This window comes from Chiloscyllium plagiosum, unplaced genomic scaffold (assembly GCF_037043375.1).
Source record: "Chiloscyllium plagiosum isolate Xiang-an unplaced genomic scaffold, Cpla_swu_hap1 HiC_scaffold_16, whole genome shotgun sequence".
NCBI classification, from domain to species: domain Eukaryota; kingdom Metazoa; phylum Chordata; class Chondrichthyes; order Orectolobiformes; family Hemiscylliidae; genus Chiloscyllium; species Chiloscyllium plagiosum.
In genome coordinates this window covers 13,097,222-13,120,874 of record NW_028270154.1, presented here as the reverse complement: position 1 = coordinate 13,120,874, position 23,653 = coordinate 13,097,222, and the positions used below count along the sequence as shown (strand labels likewise).

Here is a 23,653-nt window from a genome sequence, read left to right as displayed (position 1 = left end):
TTGAGGTGGTTCCTTACAGATGAGATCCTAAACATCCCCATTCAGATTGCAGTGATTCCTGTTGCACAGTTTTGAGGAAGAGCAGGGAATTATCCCCCATGTCCTGGCCGATATTTATTCCAAAATGATCATCACTGAACCATGATAACTAGTTGTAGTTAACCAGTGGTTATTTTATTGTTTGTGGTAAATTGCTGGGTACAAATTTGCTATTGCCTTTTTTATGTTACAACAGGGACTACATTTCTCAAGGTATTTCTAAAAGTGAGACTCCTCAAGTGCTGTTCTCTTCTCAGGATTTTGGCATAGAGTCATAGAGAACAAACTCTTCAGTACAACCAATGCTGAACATAAGTCCCAAACTAAACTATCCCACCAGTCTGCTCTTGGTCCATATCCCTCCAAATCTTTTCTATTCATATACTTACCTCCGTGTTCTTTAAACATTCTTCTAATTGAATCCACAATGTTCAATTTGGGAATGAGGTTAAAACAGTCCAGAGAGCTCCTGAGTCCGAGTTTGGCATTTATGAAAATGCATTGAAATACTTGATAACTAATGGCAAGATGGTGGCATTGAGATAAATAGAACTCCATTAATGTTACTACTAAATTCTTATCAGTTAGCTCGGCAGTGATGAAGAACAGAATCTTCTGGACCATCAAGAGGTAAAATAGGAGATGGGAAGAATGAGGCTGGATGGTGGCATAACAATCGCTACCACTTTCATTGTCATTGCATTGCTAATTGAGACTCTTAAGTGTCCAGTTAAAGACTTCTGAAGGGCCTTGGCCTGCCACAACTGGGATTAACTCAGCAGCTGACAGGCAGGAGGTAAAAGAAGGAAGAGCTCCATATTAAAGACAGTCACTGTCTAATTGAGGGTGTGGATATTAGGCAGGCCATTGACAGCCTGCCCTGATCCTTGCTTTCATCACCTCTTTTCCCTGTTTCACTGCAACCACCAACCCTGGAAACACCTCCAGGCATGCATAACACCTGAATACACACACAGACACACGCATGAACATCTGACATATGCACATCTACATCCACACTTACAAATTGACGCATGCAGACATGCACACGTATATAACGTGTACACATGTACATAACATGCACACACCTACATGCATGCATGAATACCTACATGAACCAGCGCCTACATGTGCACAAGCACCGGCACCTACTTGCCAATAACCACACCTACCCCCGATCGTTCCTCCGAATTCTGGGACTCTAGTATTACGTTCCTGGCTGCAGCCACAGCCTTCTATCCAGCACTGTCAAGGTAGGAGGAACCTCATCCCAGGAGAACCACCCGATTGACTGTCAGAAGGTCAGACCTACCAGCACAAGTCTGCTGGTTTTACGGCCACTAGTAGAAGACTCTGTCCTCGGGGTCCAAATCCGTTCTGCCCACTGTTATCAATGCTAAATTGAATTGCCTACAGTCATGTAGTGGCTGGGTTGCAGGACCAAAAATTCAAATGACCTAGACAAAGAAGAATCCAGCGACTATAGAAGCTAAAGGAAGAAGTAGAGTGTTTTGCAGATAGGGTGAGATACAATAAGACAGCAAGAAACTCATTTAAGGTATAAGTGTTTCTATACTGTGCATCCTGTTTGGTTTAGCTGCTTGAGATATTTGTACCATATACGCCAACAGTTTATAGGATTTGCATTGTTAGCAAGCTATCAGCAGTGAATATCTTTGTTCCTGATGAAGGATTTCCTTTCAGTGCCTCCCACTCCTCGTTTTTGTGATTTATGTTTTTTTCTCTGTTAATTTGATCTTGTGTATTCATTCAGTTGAAGAGAGTTCTTTGCCTCAGCCTGTTACATATTCAGAAAGATTTATGAACTCAGGTGTTCAGTGTATTGAGTGTGAAATTGTTCCATTCACTGTAAGTGTACTGCCTAAGTTGTCTAATGAATTTATATTAGGAATATAGAAACAGAAATGGGCCATTCATCCCCTCAAACTTATACTATCATTCAGTTAGATCATGGCTAATTGCAACTTCATTTGCCTGTCATGGCTCCATATCCCTTGATACTCCTATCCCAAACATCTCTTCTCATAAATTACTGTTGATTGTAGCATCCACAGCCTTTTCGTTGAGTTGGTTTCAAGCTTTTAGTACTGTGTACAAGAAAGAAGATCTTGATCTAATTTCTAAAAAACCCAACTGCACAATTATACAACCCAGAGCAGAAATAGGCCATTCACTAAGATCATGACTGATCTATTTGTGTTTTGAATTCCACATATCCAATCCCATTTGATTTCTCTGCCTGAAATAATCTGAATACTTCCATCTTAAAACAAAAAAAATCTTTAACCCTGCATCGCAACCTTCTGAGGCAGAGGAGTCCAAAGTCACACAAAGCTCTCAGAGAAAAATATTCTCCTCATAGCAGTCCTCAAAGAGCAACTCCTAATTTTAAAACCGTACCCCTTGAGTTCTACACTCACCTGCCAGAGGAAATATCATTTTCTCATGTATCTTATCCAGCCAAGCCTCACTTCTAAACTTAAGGGAAAATTAGCCCAGTCTATCCAACTTGTATTCAGAAGACAACCCATTCCAGATATCAGTTGAGTAAATCTCCTCTGAACTGCCTCCAATGCATTTACTTCCTTTAAATATGGAGAGCAAAACTGCACACCATAAGGCCATAACATATAGGAGCAGAAATCACCCCTTCAGCCCATTAAGTCTGTTCCACCATTCATTAAGCTCATAGCTGATCTGATACTCCTCAACTTTCCTGCCTTTTCTCCATAACCCTATGTCCTTTACTGATTAAAAATCTGTTCTACTCAGCCTTCAAATTAACAACTCAGCCTCCACAGCCCTGTGAAGTGAAGAATTCTACACTACCCTCAGAATAAATTCCGTCTTGTTTCTGTTTTAAGTGGGTGGTCGCTTACCCTAAGATTATGCCCCATGGTGTTAGTTTCCCACAAGGCGAAACGACTTTTTCACATCTACCCGAGCAAGACCCTTAAGAATCTTGCATGTTTGAAACAGGTCACTTCTCATTCTTCTAAACTCCAAAGAGTACCAGCGCAATCTACTCAACCTTCCCTCCTAAAACAGCCCCTCCATACCCATGATCAGCTTAGTGAACCTTCTCTATCTCTGATACATTATCTCCAGTGTAGATCCCAAACTATTTGCAGTATTCCAGTTGTCAGCTGACTAATACCTAATTTGGTTTTAGCAAAACTTCCCTTTTTCTTGTCACTTTCAAATTTTTAAAAAATGTATTTTTTCAGGATTCTAACTTTTTTGCTAGATTGCACAGGTAGGAGTAATTAAGAGGAAATTTTGTTTGCCACTATCTGTCATAAAAAATCTAGGTGGTCTTTTATATTCCATCCCTTGTAAATGTTTTGAAAATTTGACTTAAGATTTCACAAATCAGGAAATAAAAGGTTGGTTGTGATTTTATGAAAAATAACCATGAAACTGTTTGGATCATCATAAAAATATTAATGTCCATGAGGGAAGGAAGCCTACAGTCCTTACTCAGACTGGGCCTTGATGTGATTCAGTCCCACTACCAGCATGCATGACGCAGAAGCGGTCCAGTGAGCCAGTCACTTGGTTAAAGAGGGAATGTGCAAAGAATGAGAGCCTTAACATTTACATTATATTGAGAATGGAAAAAAAATCTCTACCTGCAGCCTGACCAGGCCACTATTCATCTTGAGTGTGTCTTTATGGGATGAAATTAAATCATTGGGGCAATATGGTCCAGCATCATAGTAACTTCAATTTTCCTTGCAATGAATAAAGAATTGCTTCACTGCCTGTGATGCTAATTTGTGTTGGATTTGGTTTGTTATTTTGCACTGCTGAGCTATATTCAGTTTAGGTTCAATTGAATCTCTAATTAAACGTAAAGCTAGCAACTTTACAAGTATTATGTTGATCAAGTCAGCGCTACGTAGTCTTTATGACTCTTAGTGATGTAAAATGTTCTTCATTGTGAAATTAAAAAAATTATTACATTGGAGAACAGCTGGAGGTATGTCTTAGGAATTCAGAGCAGCTGTTTCTTTGTTTTAAAATAATGAACAAGTATAATGTATTTGACACTGATATGTCCAAGTACAGCAACAACGATCAGATATGAAGTATATTTAACCTCTAATCTTTTAGCTGTTTTATTTTTGGTGTCTAATGATGACCGTGAATTCATTGCTGATTGTCAGGAAACTCCCATCTGGTTTACTGACCTTTTGGGGAAGGAAACTATCATCCTTACCTGAACTGGTCTACATGTGACTCCAAGCCCACAACAATGTGGTTATCTCTCAGCTGCACTCTCAGAAATAAAATGCTGCTCACACACCATGAATCAACTTGTTTTAAAAAAAGAATAGGGGAGTTTTCTCCAGCATCCTGGCCAATATTTATCCCTTAGCCAGCATCAATTAAGCAATTAGTTTTAGAACAATCTAAATAAATTCATTGATAACCATCCTACAAACCAAACATCCCTATCTCCAATTTCACTTTTCTTTATTTGATTTGGCATCAATTTTATCCGGTTATGCTCCCATGAAGTGGCTTTGAATTTTATTGTTATGAAGTGGCATGCTATTCCTGTGTTAACAGGGAAGGAAGCAATAGCCCTTTCTACTTTCTACTTAATCAGTTGATTTCTGAGATTTTAATAGAATATTAAATTACAAGTGATGTAGAAACGTTCTGGGCCTCTTTGACCTATTGTGGGTGCACTGTTTTACTCTTATACAAATCTGGATGAACAAAAGTGTTGGTCTCGCACTAAACGTAGCAATTTGAAAGCAGGTTCATCCTTCCACTACGCAATAGTGATTGCTGCATCACTCACTACTCAAAGTATAGAGTCCTACAGCATGGAAACAGACCCTTTTGGTCTAACCAGTTCATACCGAACATAATTTCCACCTGCCTGCTCCTGGCCCATATCCCTCAATCTTTCCTGTTAAGGTACCTATCCAAATGTCTTTTAAATGTTGTAATTGTACATGCATCCACCACTTCCTCGGGAAGTTCATTCCACACACGAACCATCCTCTGTAAAACATTTGCCTCGCATGTATTTTTTTAAATCTCTGTCCTCTCACCTTAAAAATGTGCCTCTTAGTTTTGAAATCCCCCAACCTAGGGAAAAGGCAACTACCATTAACTCTATCTATACCTCTCATTATTTTATAAACTTCTGTTCGGTTGCCTGTCAACTTCCTATGCTCCAGTGAAAAAAATCACAACCTGTCCAACCTTTCTTTGTAATTCAAATCTTTCATATCCGGCAAAATCCTGGTAAATCTATTCTGAACCCTCTCTAACTTAATATCCTTCATGTAACAGAGCGACCTGGACTGGACACAGTATTATGAAGAATGGCTCTTGAAAGTGAAAACACCATAAACAATATGCATATTTAAAATGAGAGTACATTAGTGTTCTGGGAAAGATCAGAAATAACACTTTATGTCTGCAAAGCCTAAATTAAACTTTTATTCATTCAGTTGCCAGTATGTTGCTTATTCCAAGTTACCACAAATGTACTTTGATGTGACAGATCTGCTTATTAGGCCACTTCAGAAGGTCCTTAAGTGTTGATATAGGACTGGAGATACACTTCGACTTAGTTTGGCTAAGGTTGACAGATTTTCACCCCTCATTTGGATTCTTTTACTGCAATCTGACAGTAACAATTACCATGAAACTGAAACAATTTTTTGAAAATTGAAAAGTTCAAATTCAATACTGTAGTTATTTTAACCTGTTCAGTTATATTGTGACCTACCTCCAGGAAAGGTGGGATTTGAACCCAGATCTTCTGGCCCTGAGGTAGGGACACTACCATTCTGCCACAAGATCTCAAATCAGGATTGAACCAATGACCTTAAGGTCTTCAGTCTAACAAACTCCAATCTGAGCTATTTAAGCTAATGTTTTAGTGTAGTACAAATATCACTTGCCCAGAAGCCCATTCCCACTGGGGAAGAATTCTTAGTTATTTTTAATCAACCTGTTCAGACAGGTTACAACATGCCTCTGGAACAGGTGGCCTTCTGACCCAGGTACAAGGACACTACTACTGTGTCACAAAAGCCCTAACATAATACCATAAACTGTTTGTGAAGGTGCAGTACTGTATAAGAATGCAGTTGAGTTTCATTGCAAGACTAATGTTATCTACATAACTATTCATCATGGTAACTCCACATGCAATTAATTAAGAATCAGGAGGTTGTTCTGCCTGTGTGGGTTTAAATCCTACTCCCATTATTGACTTATGGAATGTTCCATCAATTTCTTAGAGCAATGTCAACTGAATAGATTTAATTCCTGTACCGGCTGAGATCACCACGAATCCCTGCCTTCTCAACCTCAAGAAGGGCCTGTGCCCGAAACGTCGAATCTCCTGTTCCCTGGATGCTGCCTGACCTGCTGTGCTGTTCCAGCAATAAAGTTTCAACTTTGATCTCCAGCATCTGCAGACCTCACTTTCTTCTCAACCTCAACCCTTGCCTGGAGAGTGGTTACCCTCAGGTTACACTCACCACCTGTCATCCCGAGAGCAACTGATGTCCTCTTGGACAATGGCAGCTTTCACTACTTTCACTGCCTCCATGCTGCTCTGGTAGTGGTTGCATGCTTATGTCTCTGTAGTTCAACTTGAGCCCATGATTCTTTGAACCAAGAGAACTACCCACTGTGCCACAGCTGGCAGGGAACCAGTGGGAAAGTGGAGTTCGAGCAGAATATCAGCTCTGATCATATTGAATAGTGCAAATTCTCAAGTAGATCAATGATTTACTTACTTTACTCCTATTTCTTATGTTCCAATGGTGCTTGTGATGAAGAGGGTCTTATTGAAGGAGAAGCAGGTAGCAAAACAGAGGCGTTCAAGGAAAGAATTCCACAAGTTGGAACCTAAATGGATGAAGGCACAGCCACTATTGAATGAAGGATTGGGGCCTAAGGAAATGGCAAATCACCTGAGAGAAGCCATCAAATTAGTGAAGAGGGTGACTGAGGATGTTAAAGATTCAGAGAGGGAATGAGGGTATGAAAGGCATTTAAACACTGGGAAGATGGTTTTAAGTTGGAGATGGCAGAAACAAAAACAAATTAACGGCTTGTTAATTAGATTGAGGAGTTCAGTGATTATATTCTTCAAGCAGTAACTTTTGGTTTAACAGCAGCATAGGACTAGCAAATGCCCTTGACTTCTGAGAAGCTGTGAAACCCACCATTGGATCAAAGCAAGAATGCTGTTCTCTCAACCCAATTAGCGCTCAAAGCTGAAGAAACTAGAGGGTACTTCCTCATGACTGCCAGTTAATGGAATTGAAAAGCAGGGACTGTTTAAACAGGCAGTTTTGAGTTTTTTGTGGACTTGCCCAGCTGTTCCGTTGAGAATGCATGACTGAATTTTTATTGTTATTCAGATTAACAAAGCCAGAAAAGTGTATAAATCTACAAGTGACTGATATGCCACGTAACTTTTATTGGTAATATTTCTCTCATAACATTGCTCAAGTGAACCATTAACATCTCTGTTAATAAGACTATAAAAAAGCAAACTAAACTTTGGGGTTAATTTCTAGTGGAATAGAATAGAGATGCAGGGATGCTAAATTTGCATAGGACCATGATTAGACTGCATGCAGGGTATAAATGTAGTTCTGTGGTATTTGTTTTCCAAAAATTTAACTAGAAATCAGTTCCGAATAGCATTCTGCCTACTTGCACCAAATGGACTGCAGTGGGATAAGAAGGCAGCTCACCACCACCTTCTCAAGGTCAATTAGTAATGAGCAGTAAAGCTGGCCTAACCAGCAGTGCTCCTACCCTGTGAATAATTTTGAAAATTATACAGAGGTACTTGAAAGTACAAAAGAAAATGCATGAGGATGAACTGAGAGGTTTTATCAGGAAATAACAGGCTGTATTCTCCAGGAAAGAGAAAGCTAAGGATGGCTTGATTGTAGTCTTGGATTATAGTAAACACAGGGAAGATGTTTCCACTTTTGGGTGGGGTCAGAACTTAGGGCCACAAATATGTAAGTTGCATATAAATTCATGAGGTCTGAATGAATCAGTTGGGCTGAATAGCCTTTTCCTACACTACAAATTCTGTAAAATTGTGTTCAGTTTGGAATATTCACTGCTAATTATATTGGATTGTTTTTTGCACTGTTTCCCTGCACGGCCATGGTGTTAATGTTGACAGTTTGCCAGACAGCCTACTCCATGAGTTTATCATCAGTTACTGTTTCCAGCCAGCTGTTTCAATGGGATAAGTAAAGGAAGTCTTGCAGTCTATGTAATGGAGAGTTACTCTCTGGGGGACAGGACAGTCAGGACCAAAAGCCACAGGAAGTGTGTGCGACTTGTTCATTCATTCATCCCACTGGGGAGTGTTCTGTGAAACCAGCTAAATTGAATGTAAACAAAGGAAACTAGCGGCTTAGACTAGTCAAGGGTTGGATTGGTATTAAAAAGGCTGTTATTAATGCTGTGAACAGTATTTAGCTGGAGTATAATTGCTTTGTTTTGTATCTAATTTTTAGCATAATGAGCAGGTAGCAGGGATTTGAAAGTCTGATTTTTACTTTTCCCCATCACAAACATGCAGAAAATAAATCATTAGTAATAATTCACTGGAAAACAAAGGATTAATGCAAATATGTATTGTGTTGAAGAATTATTCAAACTGGTGCATTTCCTCAACACCGATCCCCCTTTGTAATTGTCTTGGCAGCTTCAGCACAGTCTATTGATGAGGTTAGCAAATTTGTTTCTCCTGCGTTTGCCACGGCAGTTTTTTATTGAACGCCTCCAACTCAGGCTGAGACACATGCAAATTGAAACAAGCTCAATATTATTCCTCATTTATAAACTGCAATATTCCTTGTGTCCTTGCTTACTTTCTTAAATTTGGGTTAGAGCTGGCAAGGATGTTACATAAAGAGAATGACTGTCATTTCTGGTGTGAACTCAAGTTTCAGAATGAGGTCTGATAGCAACCTTGTTGTTTTGAGTGTGAACTATTTTTCTCACATTAGGCTTTTGTATTTTAGAGTGTAACCTCTGGACTCCACTTGCTGAACCTCTGTTTTTCTGCCCCCACTCCTCCTCTAAGTTTCTAAAATTCCAGCTGTTTTGACCAAATCTAATATATCCACATCATTGTTTGCTGATCACACTCCAGTACAGAAATTTAGTACATTTTTCTAACACCTTGGGCTTGACAAAATAAAGGCTGAAACTGTAGTACAGTATTGCGATACAGCTCCAGGATGTTGTGTTGAGTTTGAATTTGTCAAACACATTCAGAAAATGAATTTATCCCTAATGTTCAGGATACTATTATTTCTCCAACCATGTATTATCTAAATTTCAGATGGCACATGTATCAGCTCCACTATACCAAACATTAGTACAGTATTATTACAGATTCATAGAACGGTAGCAATGGAGATGGAGGCTATTTGGCCTACTATGTCTGTCCTGGCTCTCTGAAGAAGCAATTCATTTAATACCACACTGCACCATGCCCCCACTGTTCTTTCAGATCATAATACAGTTCTCTTTTAGTCATATAACTAATCTTTGTTCAATAAGAATAGTAGATATTCACCATACTTTGTTTCATTTTGTCTAGGAAAAATGTTCAAATCACTGGATCTAAGTCTGATTGTGGAGTTTATTTTGATGTTCTACAAGGATAAGCCCATTGATTGGCTGCTAGACCATGTTCTATGGGTTAAAGTCTGTAACCCAGAAAAGGACGCAGTAAGTAGAACATTCAGTGTTTACAGAGCCGGATTTTTCTCCCTTCTCCCCTCAACCCCTTCCTCCCCATTTGTTAGCCACCATGTGTAAGGTTGGTGGCTTCTTGTGGCCTCTTGGGAGGGGTGAAACTTCAAGTTTCGAAAACCTGAATTCTCTGAAGTACCTGCTCTTTTGCAACAGAAGATGCTGATATCAACTGGAATTCAATTCAGTTCAATTTGGAGTCCACTGCATAAGCTGGCAACCTGTTCCAAAAGGCTCAATTCTCTTGGGGGACAATTTACGCCTAAATTCAAACCTGGATCCAACCTTATATAACTTAAAATTGTGTCCTTTGATTCTCACCAAAGTAATTATTTCAAGGGAGTCTGCACCCAGGAAATTGTATTCTTTACCATTGAGGGTTGTCGAGGCTGGGTTATTAACTATATTCAAAGCTGAGGTGGACAGATTTGTAATCAATATGGGAATCGGGATTATGGGGAAAAGGCAGGAAAGTGGAGTTGAGATTATCAGATCAGTCACTATCTCGTTGAATGGCGAAGCAGATTTGATGAGCTGAATGGCCTACTGCTGAGAAGGAAAGAAACTACAATCTTATGCCATCTGTAAGCAACAAGGCAAATTTTTGTTTGAGGTACCTGTCAAGATTTGACAGATAATTTTTAATGCTATCCATTATTATCCATGTAAGAGATGTTTCTTAATCAAGTCAGTACCAGACTCCATAGAGTAATTTGCATTCAAATTGAAGCTGCACCGTTTTAAAACCTTACACATGGTGACTAACTCAGCAGTAGGTAATTAATGGTAATCTGTGTGTTCTCACTGTAGGAGGTGAGCACAGGCGTTCTTATTTATTTGACTTTCCTCAATTTACAATCCCTCATTTGCACATTTTGAGTAATCATCCCCAATTAGATGTGCAAATGAAGAGCCTAATATCTTAAAGAACTTCATGTACAGTGAACATTGAAGCAGAGTGAGTGCAGCTTTGTATGGACTTAAACAGAAGCCATTTTGTGTACAAGTGATGAGTTGATGAGGGTTTTTTTTATATACACTTTTTATTCATGCATAGATGTCACAGGCTGGACCAGTATTTATTGCCCCTCCCTAGTTGCCTTGAGAATGTGGTGGTGAGCTGCCTTCTTAAACTGCTGTAGTCCACAGTGCCCTTACCATGTAAATTCCAGGATTTTGACTAGCAACAGTGAAGGAATGGTGATATGTTTCCAAATCAGGAGGATGAGTGGCTTGGAGGGAAATTTGAAGGTGGTGGTGTTCTCCTGTATCTGCTACCCTTGTCCTTTTAAATGGAGGTGGTTGTCAGCTTGGAAGGTGCTATCTAAGCATTGGTAGCTGGTACACACCACTACTGGTAAGTGTCGGTGGTGAGGGAGTGAATGTTTTTGGATGTGGTGTCAATCAAGCAGGCTGCATTGTGCTGGGTGTTGTCAGTCTTCTTGTTGAAGCTGCATCCATCCAGACAAGTGGGGAATATTCCATCACACTCTTGACTTGTGCCTTTAAATAGTGAACAGGCTTTGGGAAGTCAGAAGGTGAGTTAAACTTCACAGTATTCCCAGCTTCTGACCTGCTCTTATAGCCACTGTGTGGCAAGTCCAGTTGAGTTTCTGGTCAACACTAACCCCAAAGATGATGATAGTGTTGAATTTAGTGATGGTAACACCATTGAATATCAAGGAGCAAAGATTAGATTATCTCTCTTATTGGAAGTGGTCATGGCTGATATTTGTGTGGTTCAAATGTTACTTGCCACTTTTCAGCCAAAGACTGGATATTGTCCAGATCTTGTTGTATTTGAACATGACGATTTCAGTATCTGAGGAGTTGTCAGCAAACATCTCCACCTTATGATGGATGGAGGTTTAATGCTGAAATACCTGAAGACGGTTAGGCCTAGGACACTATGCTGAGGAGCTCCTGCAGAGATATCCTAGAACAGAGATGACTGACCTCCAATAACCACAACCATCTTCCCATGAGTCAGGTATGCCTCCAACCAGAGCAGAGCTTGCCCTAATAACCGTTGATTGCAGTTTTCCTTTGGCTCTTTGATGCCGAGCTCAGTCAAATGCAGTCTTGATGTCAAGAGCAGTCATTCTCGCCTCACCTCTGGAATGGTGATACTGCTTTTTAGGACATAGACATAGTCACAGAATCATTCCTTACAGACAGTGTAGGCTGTTGCTTGACTAGATTGTGAGGCAGCTCTCCCAATTTTGGCACTAGCCCCCAGATCTTAGAGGATTTTTCAAGGTTGACAGTGCGGTTTCTGCCATTGTCTTTTCCGGTGCTTCGGTCAATGCCAGGTGCTCCATCTGGTTTCATTTCTTTGTAGAGACTTTGTACCAAATTGATACAACCTGAGTGGCTTGTTAGGCCATTTCAGAGACAGTTGAGAATTAACTACGTGACTGCCACGTAGGCCTTACCAGGTGAGGATGGCAGATTTCCTTATCTGAAGAACATTATTGAACCAAATGGGTTTTTCCAACAATTGACAAATGAATTCACGGTCTTCAGATAATTTTCATTGAATTCAAATGCACCATCTGAAAATAGTGGAATTTGAGCTTGGGATCCCAAAGCACTAGGCCGTTGCCTTCCCCCAACATTATGGGCACACTGCGGGAAACAGCAGTAGAAGCAAATTCAATACCAGATTTGACGCTCTGATAAATTCGCAAGCTTGTAGCGAAGAATTGGGGAGTAGGACTAGTTGAAACACTCTTTCAAAGAGCTGGCACAGGAATAATGAGCTGACTGTGTCTTTCCGTGATTCTATAAACAGAAGCAAGATTGAGTTCGTCAAAGAGTCATACAGCATGTAAACAGACGCTTCGGTCCAACCAGTCCATGCTGAATTTAATCCCAAACTACACGAGTCCCATTTGATTGAGAGAAGAATATGAGCAAGAAAATTGTATGACATGATCTTTTTTATAAAGAGGAAATTTAAGGAATGCAATTATGACCAAGGACACCAAGAAAAAAAATTGAACGTGCTGTTTTTTTCAAAAATAGAAAAAAACCCACCACAACACTGGGAGACCGCTCTGTTCTTCCATCATGCTATGATATTGGCTTGTATCACTGTCTGGAGGCAAAGATTGGATGGAACTTGCTGAGGGTTAATTCACAAGGACATAGGGTTGAAAGTGCTCTCTAGTGAGAGAAGTGGTGATTATTTTGAAATGGAGTTTGGTCTCTGGAGAGAAAGAAACCTCAAACTAACTCTCTCGTCCCTTTTTGGATACTTCACTGTCCATTCATTATCCTATGCTGTTAGAACATAGAACATAGAACAATACAGCACAGAACAGGCCCTTCGGCCCACGATGTTGTGCCGAACTTCTAACCTAGATTAAGTACCCATCCATGTACCTATCCAAATGCCGCTTAAAGGTCGCCAATGATTCCGACTCTACCACTCCCACGGGCAGCGCATTCCATGCCCCCACCACTCTCTGGGTAAAGAACCCACCCCTGACATCTCCCCTATACCTTCCACCCTTCACCTTAAATTTATGTCCCCTTGTAACACTCTGTTGTACCCGGGGAAAAAGTTTCTGACTGTCTACTCTATCTATTCCTCTGATCATCTTATAAACCTCTATCAAGTCACCCCTCATCCTTCGCCGTTCCAACGAGAAAAGGCCGAGAACTCTCAACCTATCCTCGTACGACTTCCTCTCCATTCCAGGCAACATCCTGGTAAATCTTCTCTGCACCCTCTCCAAAGCTTCCACATTTTTCCTAAAGTGAGGCGACCAGAACTGCACACAGTACTCCAACTGTGGCCTAACCAAAGTCCTGTACAGCTGCAACATCACTTCACGACTCTTGAATTCAATCCCTCTGCTAATGAACGATAATACTCCATAGGCCTTCTTACAAACTCTATCCACCTGAGTGGCAACCTTCAAAGATCTATGTACATAGACCCCAAGATCCCTCTGTTCCTCCACCTGACTTAGAACCCTACCATTAACCCTGTATTTCGTTGTTGCTGGCTGGTAGTTATTCGTGTATTCCTGTTGAGGCTGCAGAAAGAGAGGTTGAGCAACAACAGTTGGATGTATAATGTAGAATGCAGGACAGGAATCTGTAGTGGATAAAGTTAGAGATAATTATCTCGAAGGCTTATGAAATAACCACATAGTTGCTAAGAACCACATAAGAGCACTAAGGCATTAGCAGGATTTGTTGGCAATTGAGCCAGCAGTAAAAGCTTTAATGTATAAGCATCTTTGTTCTTTTGCCTCATTTCAAAATCCTCCATTTTGAGACCACAACAGCAAGAACACTAATTTGCTTTTGCTCCTTTCTCATAGTGTCCTTCATCATTCCAAGATGCTTCACTTTGGCACTGAGCCACATCAGGTGTTAGGACAGAGGGTGAAAAGCTTGATCAAGAAAGCAGATATTAAGCAGATAAAGTGTCATAAAGGAAGAGATGTTGGTGAAGAAGTTTAGGGGAGAAAGTCCAGAATTTCATGACCCAGGCATTTGAAAACACAGCTGCCAGTGGTGGACCAGTTAAAATTGGGAAGCCAAAGAAACCAGAAGTGGAGGAGCACAGAGATCTTGGAGAGTTGTTAGCCTGGTGGAACGTAGAGGTGGATGGAGTGATAGGGTAGATTTTGAAAACAAAGATGAAAATTTTAATATACTGGTGTTTCAGGACTAAAAACCAAAAGATCAGAGGTAATGAATGAATAAGACATCGTGCAAATAAGATTAGGGGTGGTGGAAGTTTAGATAATTTGCTACTGGGGTGTCAAGGTTCTACTTAATGCTGTAGAGGCCTTACATTGTGTTTGATTGTCTCTCTGTCTGTCTCTGTCTCTCTGTCTGTCTCTGTCTCTCTGTCTGTCTGTCTCTGTCTGTCTGTCTGTCTCTGTCTGTCTCTGTTTCTGTCTGTCTGATTCTTTCTATTGATGTGCTGCAGCAGGTAACAACAATCCAGCAACAGACCTGTGGTTTTCGTAAAACCAGAGTGTTTTCAGGGGTACTGAAATAAACTAACAACTGCATATGTGAGACAATAAACACAAATTACTGGAGAAAAAGCAGAGTGTGTTCTGAAGTGCCACCAGATCCGAAACTTTACCTTTGCTTTCTCTCCACAGATGCTGCCAGACCTGCTGAGTTCCTCCACCAGTTTCTGTTTTTATTTGCAGGGGCAGCTGACAGGAAGAGAATGACAACAGCCAATCTGCCACCAGAGAGACCTGCATGACTGCTGCTGGTTGCATGGTCCCACCATATCAGCTCTTGTGTCTGCACTGTACTCTGCATTTATATGAATGCGAAATGAATACTTGTGTTCTCTGGCTACAAATATTTTTGAATTGATGTACAGATATCTTCACTACCTTTTACTGAAAGATGCTAGTAAGGCCAAGTATAGGTAATTTAAAGGAGAAAAAGCATTTGCATTTCTGTAGTGCCTTTCATGATCTCACGGCCTCAAAGAGCTTTCAAGTCAAATTTCTTTAATATCGGGAAATATGGCAAGAATTGTATACACAGCAAGATTTTAAAAAGTGCGGTGAGACATTGAGCAGAATAACCACACTCTTCTTGAGTATAAGTGCAGTGCTCCCTTGTTAATGAAGTATCAATCTGGGTTATATTTTCAGAGGAGGGATTTGAATCCACAGCCCTCTGAGAACCTACTGACCATGGAGAAGTATCCACGGTGTTACAGCTGACATTATGAAAGAACTCTACTGAGAGTGGTTTACTTTTGATGGATGGAGGGGAGAAAGTGAGGGCTGCAGATGCTGGAGATCAGAGCTGAAAATGTGTTGCTGGAAAAGCGCAGCAGGTCGGGCAGCATCCAAGGAACAGGAGAATCGCGTTTCGGGCATTAGCCTGAAGAAGGGCTTATGCCCGAAACGTCGATTCTCCTGTTCCTTGGATGCTGCCTGACCTGTGCTTTTCCAGCAACACATTTTCACCTCAGTAATGGATGGAGGGGTCTGCATCTTTGTTTCCTTTGACTGCATGTATTGCAGATTTATGTACAGTAGAATTAATTGCCATTTCTGTGATCTAATTTCAGTCTGAGATTCATCCACTTGATACTGTTCATCATTTACCAAAACATTCATTAGCGCTGACTGGGAATCATGTGCATAGATCTGAAATATGGGAACAGATTGAAGTGGGGGGAGGTTTGCGAATTAGAGCCTTTTTTAGAAACCTTTGAAATCATGAGTTTGTCAGAGGATTGGGATTACACTTCTTTTGCTTAAAATAATGAGTGGAACATTTAGATGCAGCTTTGCTGCTAGCTCGGTTAGTGAGCGTTACTGCCTGTGGCTAGATAACATGTACTCGTGATTCTCTCCCACACAGTTTTGTAGACTGCCAATATTCAGCTAATCTATGTACATGGAGAGTGGGAGAGTAGTGACTGAGGACAGCTGGCATCAAATGTGTATCACCAGTATGGTGGGTGTGTACCTAAGGGGGAATTTAATATAGGTGCATGTTGTACCTGACCTGATGCCTGATCTTTCTGCACAAACTGGTGTACGCTCTCCTGTTTATCCATACTGAACATGCAGTATTCATAGAAACTTATGCTGACAAGTTAAATGCTTAAGGTCCAGATTAGAGTGGTGCTGGAAAAGCACAGCAGGTCAGGCTGGCATCATCGGATTCCTGATGAAGGGCTCCTGCCCGAAATGTCGATTTCCTGCTCACTGATGCTGCCTGACCTGCTGTGCTTTTCCAGCACCACTCTAATCTGGACTCTAATCTCCATCATCTGCAATCCTCACTTGCGTCAAGTTGAATCCTTAATTCTATATGTTTTCTTTCCCATGTTGCATACTACCTTACCGATTTGTTGCCAACTATGGCTTCATTGGGTGATGCTTTCATTCTCAGTGGTATGAATTCCCATTCCAGTGACCTGTCCACATGATCCAGGTGGACATTGTCAACATAGTACTGAGGGAGTGCTGCCCTGTCAGAAGTACTGCCTCTTAGGTGAGGTGCTAAACCATGTCCTCATCTGCCATGTTAGATGGTCGTCAAAATGATTGACTAACCAACACGTTATCTGCTTAATGTTATCATATTGGACTCTGGATGATTGTAATGTAGTCCTATCGGCACTTTCCCTTTCTACTCTTTTAAAAAAAAATTAACATGTTAGACAACCCCTGGTGAGATACTGTAACAAGAAAAACTAAGTGGTTGTTGCAAAGATTTTCCTTTTAAGACTTTTTAATATGCTGTTCAGGCATGTTATGACATAGCTCTAGAGCAGGTGGGACTTGAACCTGGACCATGTAGTCCATAGATATGGACTACACCACTGCACCACAAACACCCTTAAAAGTTCAGAGACAGACTCTGTGTTACTCATGGGTGACATTGGACTTTTAAAAATATTTTCCTTATCAACCTGTTCACAAATGTTATGATAAATCTTTGCAGCAGCTGAGACTGAAAACCAGGTATGCTGGCTCACAGTAGGGACACTGCCACTATGCCACAAAAGCCCTTTTTTGTTATTACGCACCTCTGGAGGACATGGGACTTGAACTTGGATATTCCAGTCTGTGGTAGGGGCATTAATGTTGCAACACACAAACCCAAAAAATCCTCTTTTCTATACCAAATCTAAAGGTGTGTCTAATTATTGTGAGTTGAAGATAGATCACAGTACATCTTAATAAGACAGGGCATTTGTGGGACGTTGTGAAGAAACTGCATGCCGCATGTCATACATTTACAAAAGTATCTGCACTGTATTAATAGCTGTTCAGCTTTGGGAGGTACTGAAATCATGAAGACACTACATAAATACAAATTCTTTTGGATTACACCTGGAATGATTTACAATATCTTTCAGGTGAATGTTCCATGAAAATGTCAGATTTGGAGATTAGATTAGATTACATTACATTACAGTCTGGAAACAGGCCCTTCGGCCCAACAAGTCCACACCGACCCGCCGAAGCGAAACCCACCCATACCCCTACATTTACCCCTTACCTAACACTACGGGCAATTTAGCATGGCCAATTCACCTGGCCCTGCACATCTTTTGGACTGTGGGAGGAAACCGGAGAACCCGGAGGAAACCCACGCAGACACGGGGAGAACGTGCAAACTCCACACAGTCAGTCGCCTGAGGCGGGAATTGAACCCGGGTCTCAGGCGCTGCGAGGCAGCAGTGCTAACCACTGTGCCACCGTGTCGGTGTGGCCACAACCACCTGATGAAGGAGCGGTGCTCTGAAAGCTAGTGCTCCCAATTAAACCTGTTGGACTGTAACCTGGTGTTGAGATTTTTAACTATGAAAATGTGTAACAGTGATTACCACTAACCCCAATCTATGGTCTTTTGACTGAAACAGAACCATATCCTTTGCATATGATGATGATCCTTCCTCATTCCATTTCAGTTATGCAGAAAATGAACTGCAAATTGGTTGTGGGTTGGTGGCTGCAAAACCAATCTTCCTAATGGTTTTTTTAGAATAAAGATTGAACGTTTAATGCGAATTTTCAAAATTAATTGGAATAACTATTAAATGCACCTATATACTAAATAGGTTCTCGCCATAGGTACATGGATCGAAAAAGTTTAAAGGCATATGGGTCAAATGCAGACAAATAGGACTAGTTCAAGTTAGGAAACATGGTCGACATGTGAGAGTTGGGCTGAAGGGCCTGTTTCCATTGCTGTACACCTCTATAACTCTTAAGTATGAGGAGTGGGACTAAATGGTAGCTCTAAAAAGGGTCAGCACATTAACAGCTTAATTTGTCACCTTGCACTTTTCTAGATGCTTTATTGATTAACTTTATCTCCGATTGTTATCTCCAAATATTTTTCCCCTCTTAACATTTAAAAGGGAATCAGACTGTTATTTAAGAAGGATCCATATGCAGACAGGAGAATGGCACTGAGTGAGCTTTTAGGAGAGTCAATACTGACATGATGGACCGAATGGCTTCCTGTGTTGTAACAATTCTGTGGCTCTGTCACATTAGGCTGACTAGTCTGTAGTTTTTGGTTTAGCCCTCAGCTTTTTTTTTAAGTATTTGCAATCCTCCTGTGTTCTGACACAATTTCCAAGAGGATTGGAAAAAATCTGCAATTTCCATTTCAGAGTTTAATTAGATTAGCTTACTCCATCATCTGTGAAATTTATTCTGTTTTGATTTGGTAGCAAAAATCTTGCAGTTCAATAATTGTCAATAAGCAAATATCTTTGTGTGATCATAACTGGTTTACTTTTCTCTTATTCTCCCCCTTTTAGAAGCACTGTGACCGACAGAAAGCAAACCTCAGAATCCGTTTCAAGCCATCCCTCTTCCAGCATGTAGGAACACACTCATCACTGGCTGGAAAGATCCAGAAATTAAAAGTAAGTTCAGCAATCAGGAGCTCAACTCCCAAGTTAGTGCCCAACAATAAAACGTCTGCGAGTTTGAATAATAAGTCTAACATAGGCCTGAAATTAGACTCAAGAATGGGAGTGGGAGGTTGACTTAGCCACTTACATCAGTTCTGTTATTCATTTAGAATGTGACAAATATATATCCTAACTCCAAGCTTGTCCTGTTTGATTGCATAACCCTGCTACTGAGTTATGTCCAGTTAACAGCACAGGAACAGGCCATTTGGCCCATTCATATTGGTGTTTACGGATTCCGCCGCGCGTCCCCCCCACCACGCGCACCATCTCAAGGAAAATTAGGGATAAGGAATAAATGCTGGCCTAGCCAGTGATGCCCACATCCTCTGAATGCATAAAACACAGGAGCTTCATCTCCCCTCTTTTGGTCCAGTGCTATCAGTATACCGTTCTGTTTTTTCCTCTCTTATCTTCTGGTCCAGCTACCCTTAAGTTTTTCAACACTAAGCATGTCATTTACTCCCTGTGGTAGTGTGTTCCACATTCTTTTCAGTCTCTGGTTCAAGACCTTTCTCCTGAGTTCCCCAGTGAATTTATTAATGACTAATGTTTATGACCTCTTGTTTTAGTCTGCACCTCCAAGTGAAAACATCTCCACATCTATCCTGTCAAACCCTGTATTGATCATGAAGGTCTCTGGAGATTGCTGTGCTCCTTTATCTGATTTAAACTCTTAATATACAAGCTGTATGTGGCCTCTTTATTGATTGTGTCCCTAATAAGAGTAATCAATTATCCTCAATATATTATGGGTACGCTACTGCAATTCAGTTTTTCTGTCCAACTCTATTTTCTTGATTTTCTTGTTGTCAAAAATATCTGTTGATCTCTATCTTCAGTGTATTCAATGAATATGTAGAGCTCTCTGGGGTCAAGAAATTCCAAAGATTTACAGCCTTTTGAGTGAGGAAATATTTCCTCAATCATTGTCTTTAAGGGCTGACCTACTGTGGTGCTCCCCCTAGCTCTAGACTCCCCAATGAGGGGAAAATATTTCTTAGAAATTGTAAAAGAATTATAACATCGAAGGAGGCCATTCTGACCTTCCTCATTTCTGAGGAACCACCAGTCCCAACCAATCTGATCTACCTATACTCAGCCTGTAGCCCTGCAGGCCACAGCTTCATTAGGCTTCAACTAGAGTTTTAACATCTGCCTTGTCAAATAGATTAAGAACTTTATATATAGTTTCAACATGATGATGTGAGGGACACAGACAGTTCAGGAAAATGGCTTAAAAATTATTGCAAGATTCACAAGGAACAAGCAAGTTTGAAGGGTTGAATGTGAGAAGCAGTTATTCATGTTGGCAGTTCATGGGGATTTTAATGCTGGTCCTTTATATGCCATAGCCAAAATTTTCAAATCTACACAAGAATTATGGACTGCACCGACATAGCTACTTGTAGCATTTACTGCATCAGAGACTAGATTAAGTTTGGCCCTTAGTAGTTCAGCAGCACCATCTTCAGCAACCTGCTGGTACTACAGCTTCTTTTAAACTATGGGCACAGAGGCTAAGAGTTTACAGCAACTGAATAGCCCAACTAGTGCATTCATCCAGCTTCATTCCTGAAGAAGGCCTTATGCCTGAAACGTCGATTCTCCTGTTCCTTGGATGCTGCCTGACCTGCTGCGCTTTTCCAGCAACACATTTTCAGCTCTGATCTCCAGCATCTGCAGCCCTCACTTTCTCTCATTCATCCAGCTTAATCTAACTCCATCAGTAGGTTTCTATGCATTGGTTTATATTTATCCAATTTGGGGAGTACTTTGTATTGAAGATAAAACATGTATTAGATTATAAGATGGATACAAGTTGGGCAAGTGGAATTAGTTTGTTTTGGGAACATGGTCAGCATGGGTTAGTTAGACCGAAGGGTCTGTTTCCAAGCTGTATAAGTCTGATTCTTAGTGAAGTGGAATCTGTTGGCTCAGCATCAAAAAGACCCTGGCACAATAACAAAGCAGTCTTTTCAACATTTATCAAGATTTTACTTCATTATTCCACATAAGACATCAATGCACTTGACCTCAGACCTGATGTGACCTATTTCAGTCCCATTCATGAACCTCTGTAAGTAGCATTTGCATTTGATAGCTGGCAAAGAATCCTGAAAAAATAACTCACATTTATACAGCTCCTTTCATGACTTCAGAGCATCTCAAAATATTTTATACAGAAATAAGTACTTTTGGATTACAGTTTCTAGCACAGTGCAGGAAACATGATGTTCAATTGGCACACAAGGTCCCATGAACAGCAGTGTGATTTGTCTTCTAATCTCATGTTAGTTCAGGGATAAATATTAGCTCAGGAAATTAGAGAGAACTCCCCTGAATTTCTTCAACTGTTGCCATTGTACTATTACATCCATCGGAAAGGACAGGCGGAGCTTTGGCCTTAATGCCTCGTTTAAAAGATGGCACCTGAGATGGTGCAGTATTTCTGCAGTACAGAATTGTGAATGCTCATTTAGGTTGTGGTCAAGTTTCTGCAATGGGGATTGAACCCAATATTTTCTGAAATAGAAGGGAGAGTCGGGCTATCCACTGACCTACAGTTGATGCTTGAGACTCAAAATGTGATTCATGCACTAATGAAAAGTAATGTGATTCAAATCCAAGTATTATGGCCATATTGAAGATACCATCTTTTTGACAAACCCTGATTCCTAAAATGCTACAAATATCTAAATTGTATTGTAGAATCTTACAGCACAACAGGCGGCTATTTGGCCCTTTTTGTATGTTTCAGTTCTATGAAAGAGTTACTGAATATGTCCAACTACTCACTTCAAGGTAACATCTGTTTGATGCAAATCTTTGCTGAAAAGAAGTAAGCATTTTTATTTGGTTAAGTATTGGCACAAAATCATGAATATATAGCTGCATTATTTTCAAAGAGATTGAATCAATTTTTTATAGTGAATCTGAAGCCTGATGAAATATTATGTAGGTTGGATATTGAATTTTTGCACAGCTGACACTGGGAATACCTGAGACTGCTGTTTTCCCCAAAGCCTTGTAAATAATTTCCCTCTGCAGTATAAATTAATTTTATCTGAAATACATTTCATTGCTCTCATCCTTGTTCCAAAGGAACTTTTTAAAAATAATGTGGCCACATTGGTTTTAAAATAAGTAAAGCAAAATTAACTATTTACAAATATAATCTCCGTGTATCCACTGCTGGGGTGGGGGGAAAAGGCGGCAAGTTTTCATTATGTACCTGAACTTGGGAATCTTAAATAAGGGCAGAATGTTTACCTTTCAAGCAAGCCTGAAATACACCAGCATTTCCAGCACCACATTCTTCGACCAGTATTTCCTGGCCCACTTATGCCTCTAAGCTCATTGTGCCTGAAGACTACATTTGATTTAAACTCTCCATCTGCAATTCCATAGAGCAGTGGTTAATGCTTGGAATGCCTTTATAGAAAATTAAGATTAAAGGGAGGTGTCTATGCTTTAGAGCAAACAACAAACTGTTCCAGTATACGTGTGGGTGAGCATCTTTGGGAACTAATCTTGATAAAGCAGAGAGTTTTCTCTTTTTTTCCAAGCAAGCGTTCATCCTTCAGCCAAATGCTAATAGAAGGTTATAAACTGGTCATTGCTGTTCACAAATTTATGTATCACAAGTCACTGTACTTCAATGAAAAGAAACACATTGCTTTTATGTTGCACCTTTCATAGTCTTGATGTCCCATCATGCTTCACAGCCAAATTATTATTGTGTTATGATACAGGGAAATATCAATGTCAATTAATTGCAGCCATGTTCTGGAAATAATTAAATAACTGACTAAATAATCTGCTGGCAAGCTGTCGTGGACCTGAAAGTTAAATCTTTTACCCTCTGCAAAAATAAAATTGCTAAGCAGTGTGAGCACTTTCACTGTTCTCAACCAATGCCTGAATCTGGTTCAGGCATTGGTTGAGAGACAACTGTTTGGCAGGACTTTGCTCACAGTTAGTCAGGGCACAGAAACTTGCTGAAAAACAACAACTCTAATATGCATAAAGATACCTTGACAGTCTGATCTGATCTGATAAATAAATCTAACTCCATTTTTCTTCTTGCTGTTTTTTTTTGGGTTTTTCAAATTTATTATTGGAATTTAGCACAATTTTCAGGACATCACTGCTTACTCAGACACATGCAAAGCCCAGCAGTGAAGGTCTCATAGATGTCACTATATCTTACTAATCAAGTAAATCATTGCTGTCTTTCCCAGGATAAAGACTTTGGAAAACATGCCTTGCACAAAGGACATTCCAATCCCCCAGCGGAAGTAACTTCCAGCCTGAAAACATACCAGCATTTTACACTGGAAAAGGCTTACCTGGGAGAGG

General features: G+C 40.3%; 1 protein-coding gene across 2 annotated transcripts in view; it reads left to right on the top strand.

Moving 5' to 3' along the window:
• Positions 1–23,653, top strand: part of mgat4b (alpha-1,3-mannosyl-glycoprotein 4-beta-N-acetylglucosaminyltransferase B) — a 245,870-nt gene that overhangs the window by 194,274 nt on the left and 27,943 nt on the right. For both annotated transcript variants that reach the window (XM_043703124.2, XM_043703125.2), the window contains 3 exons: positions 9,686–9,816; positions 19,136–19,243; positions 23,536–23,653. The exon at positions 23,536–23,653 is cut by the window's right edge and continues 76 nt beyond it. In XM_043703124.2, coding sequence (XP_043559059.2) covers positions 9,686–9,816; positions 19,136–19,243; positions 23,536–23,653 — 357 coding nt within the window. The remainder of the gene's footprint in view (positions 1–9,685; positions 9,817–19,135; positions 19,244–23,535) is intronic.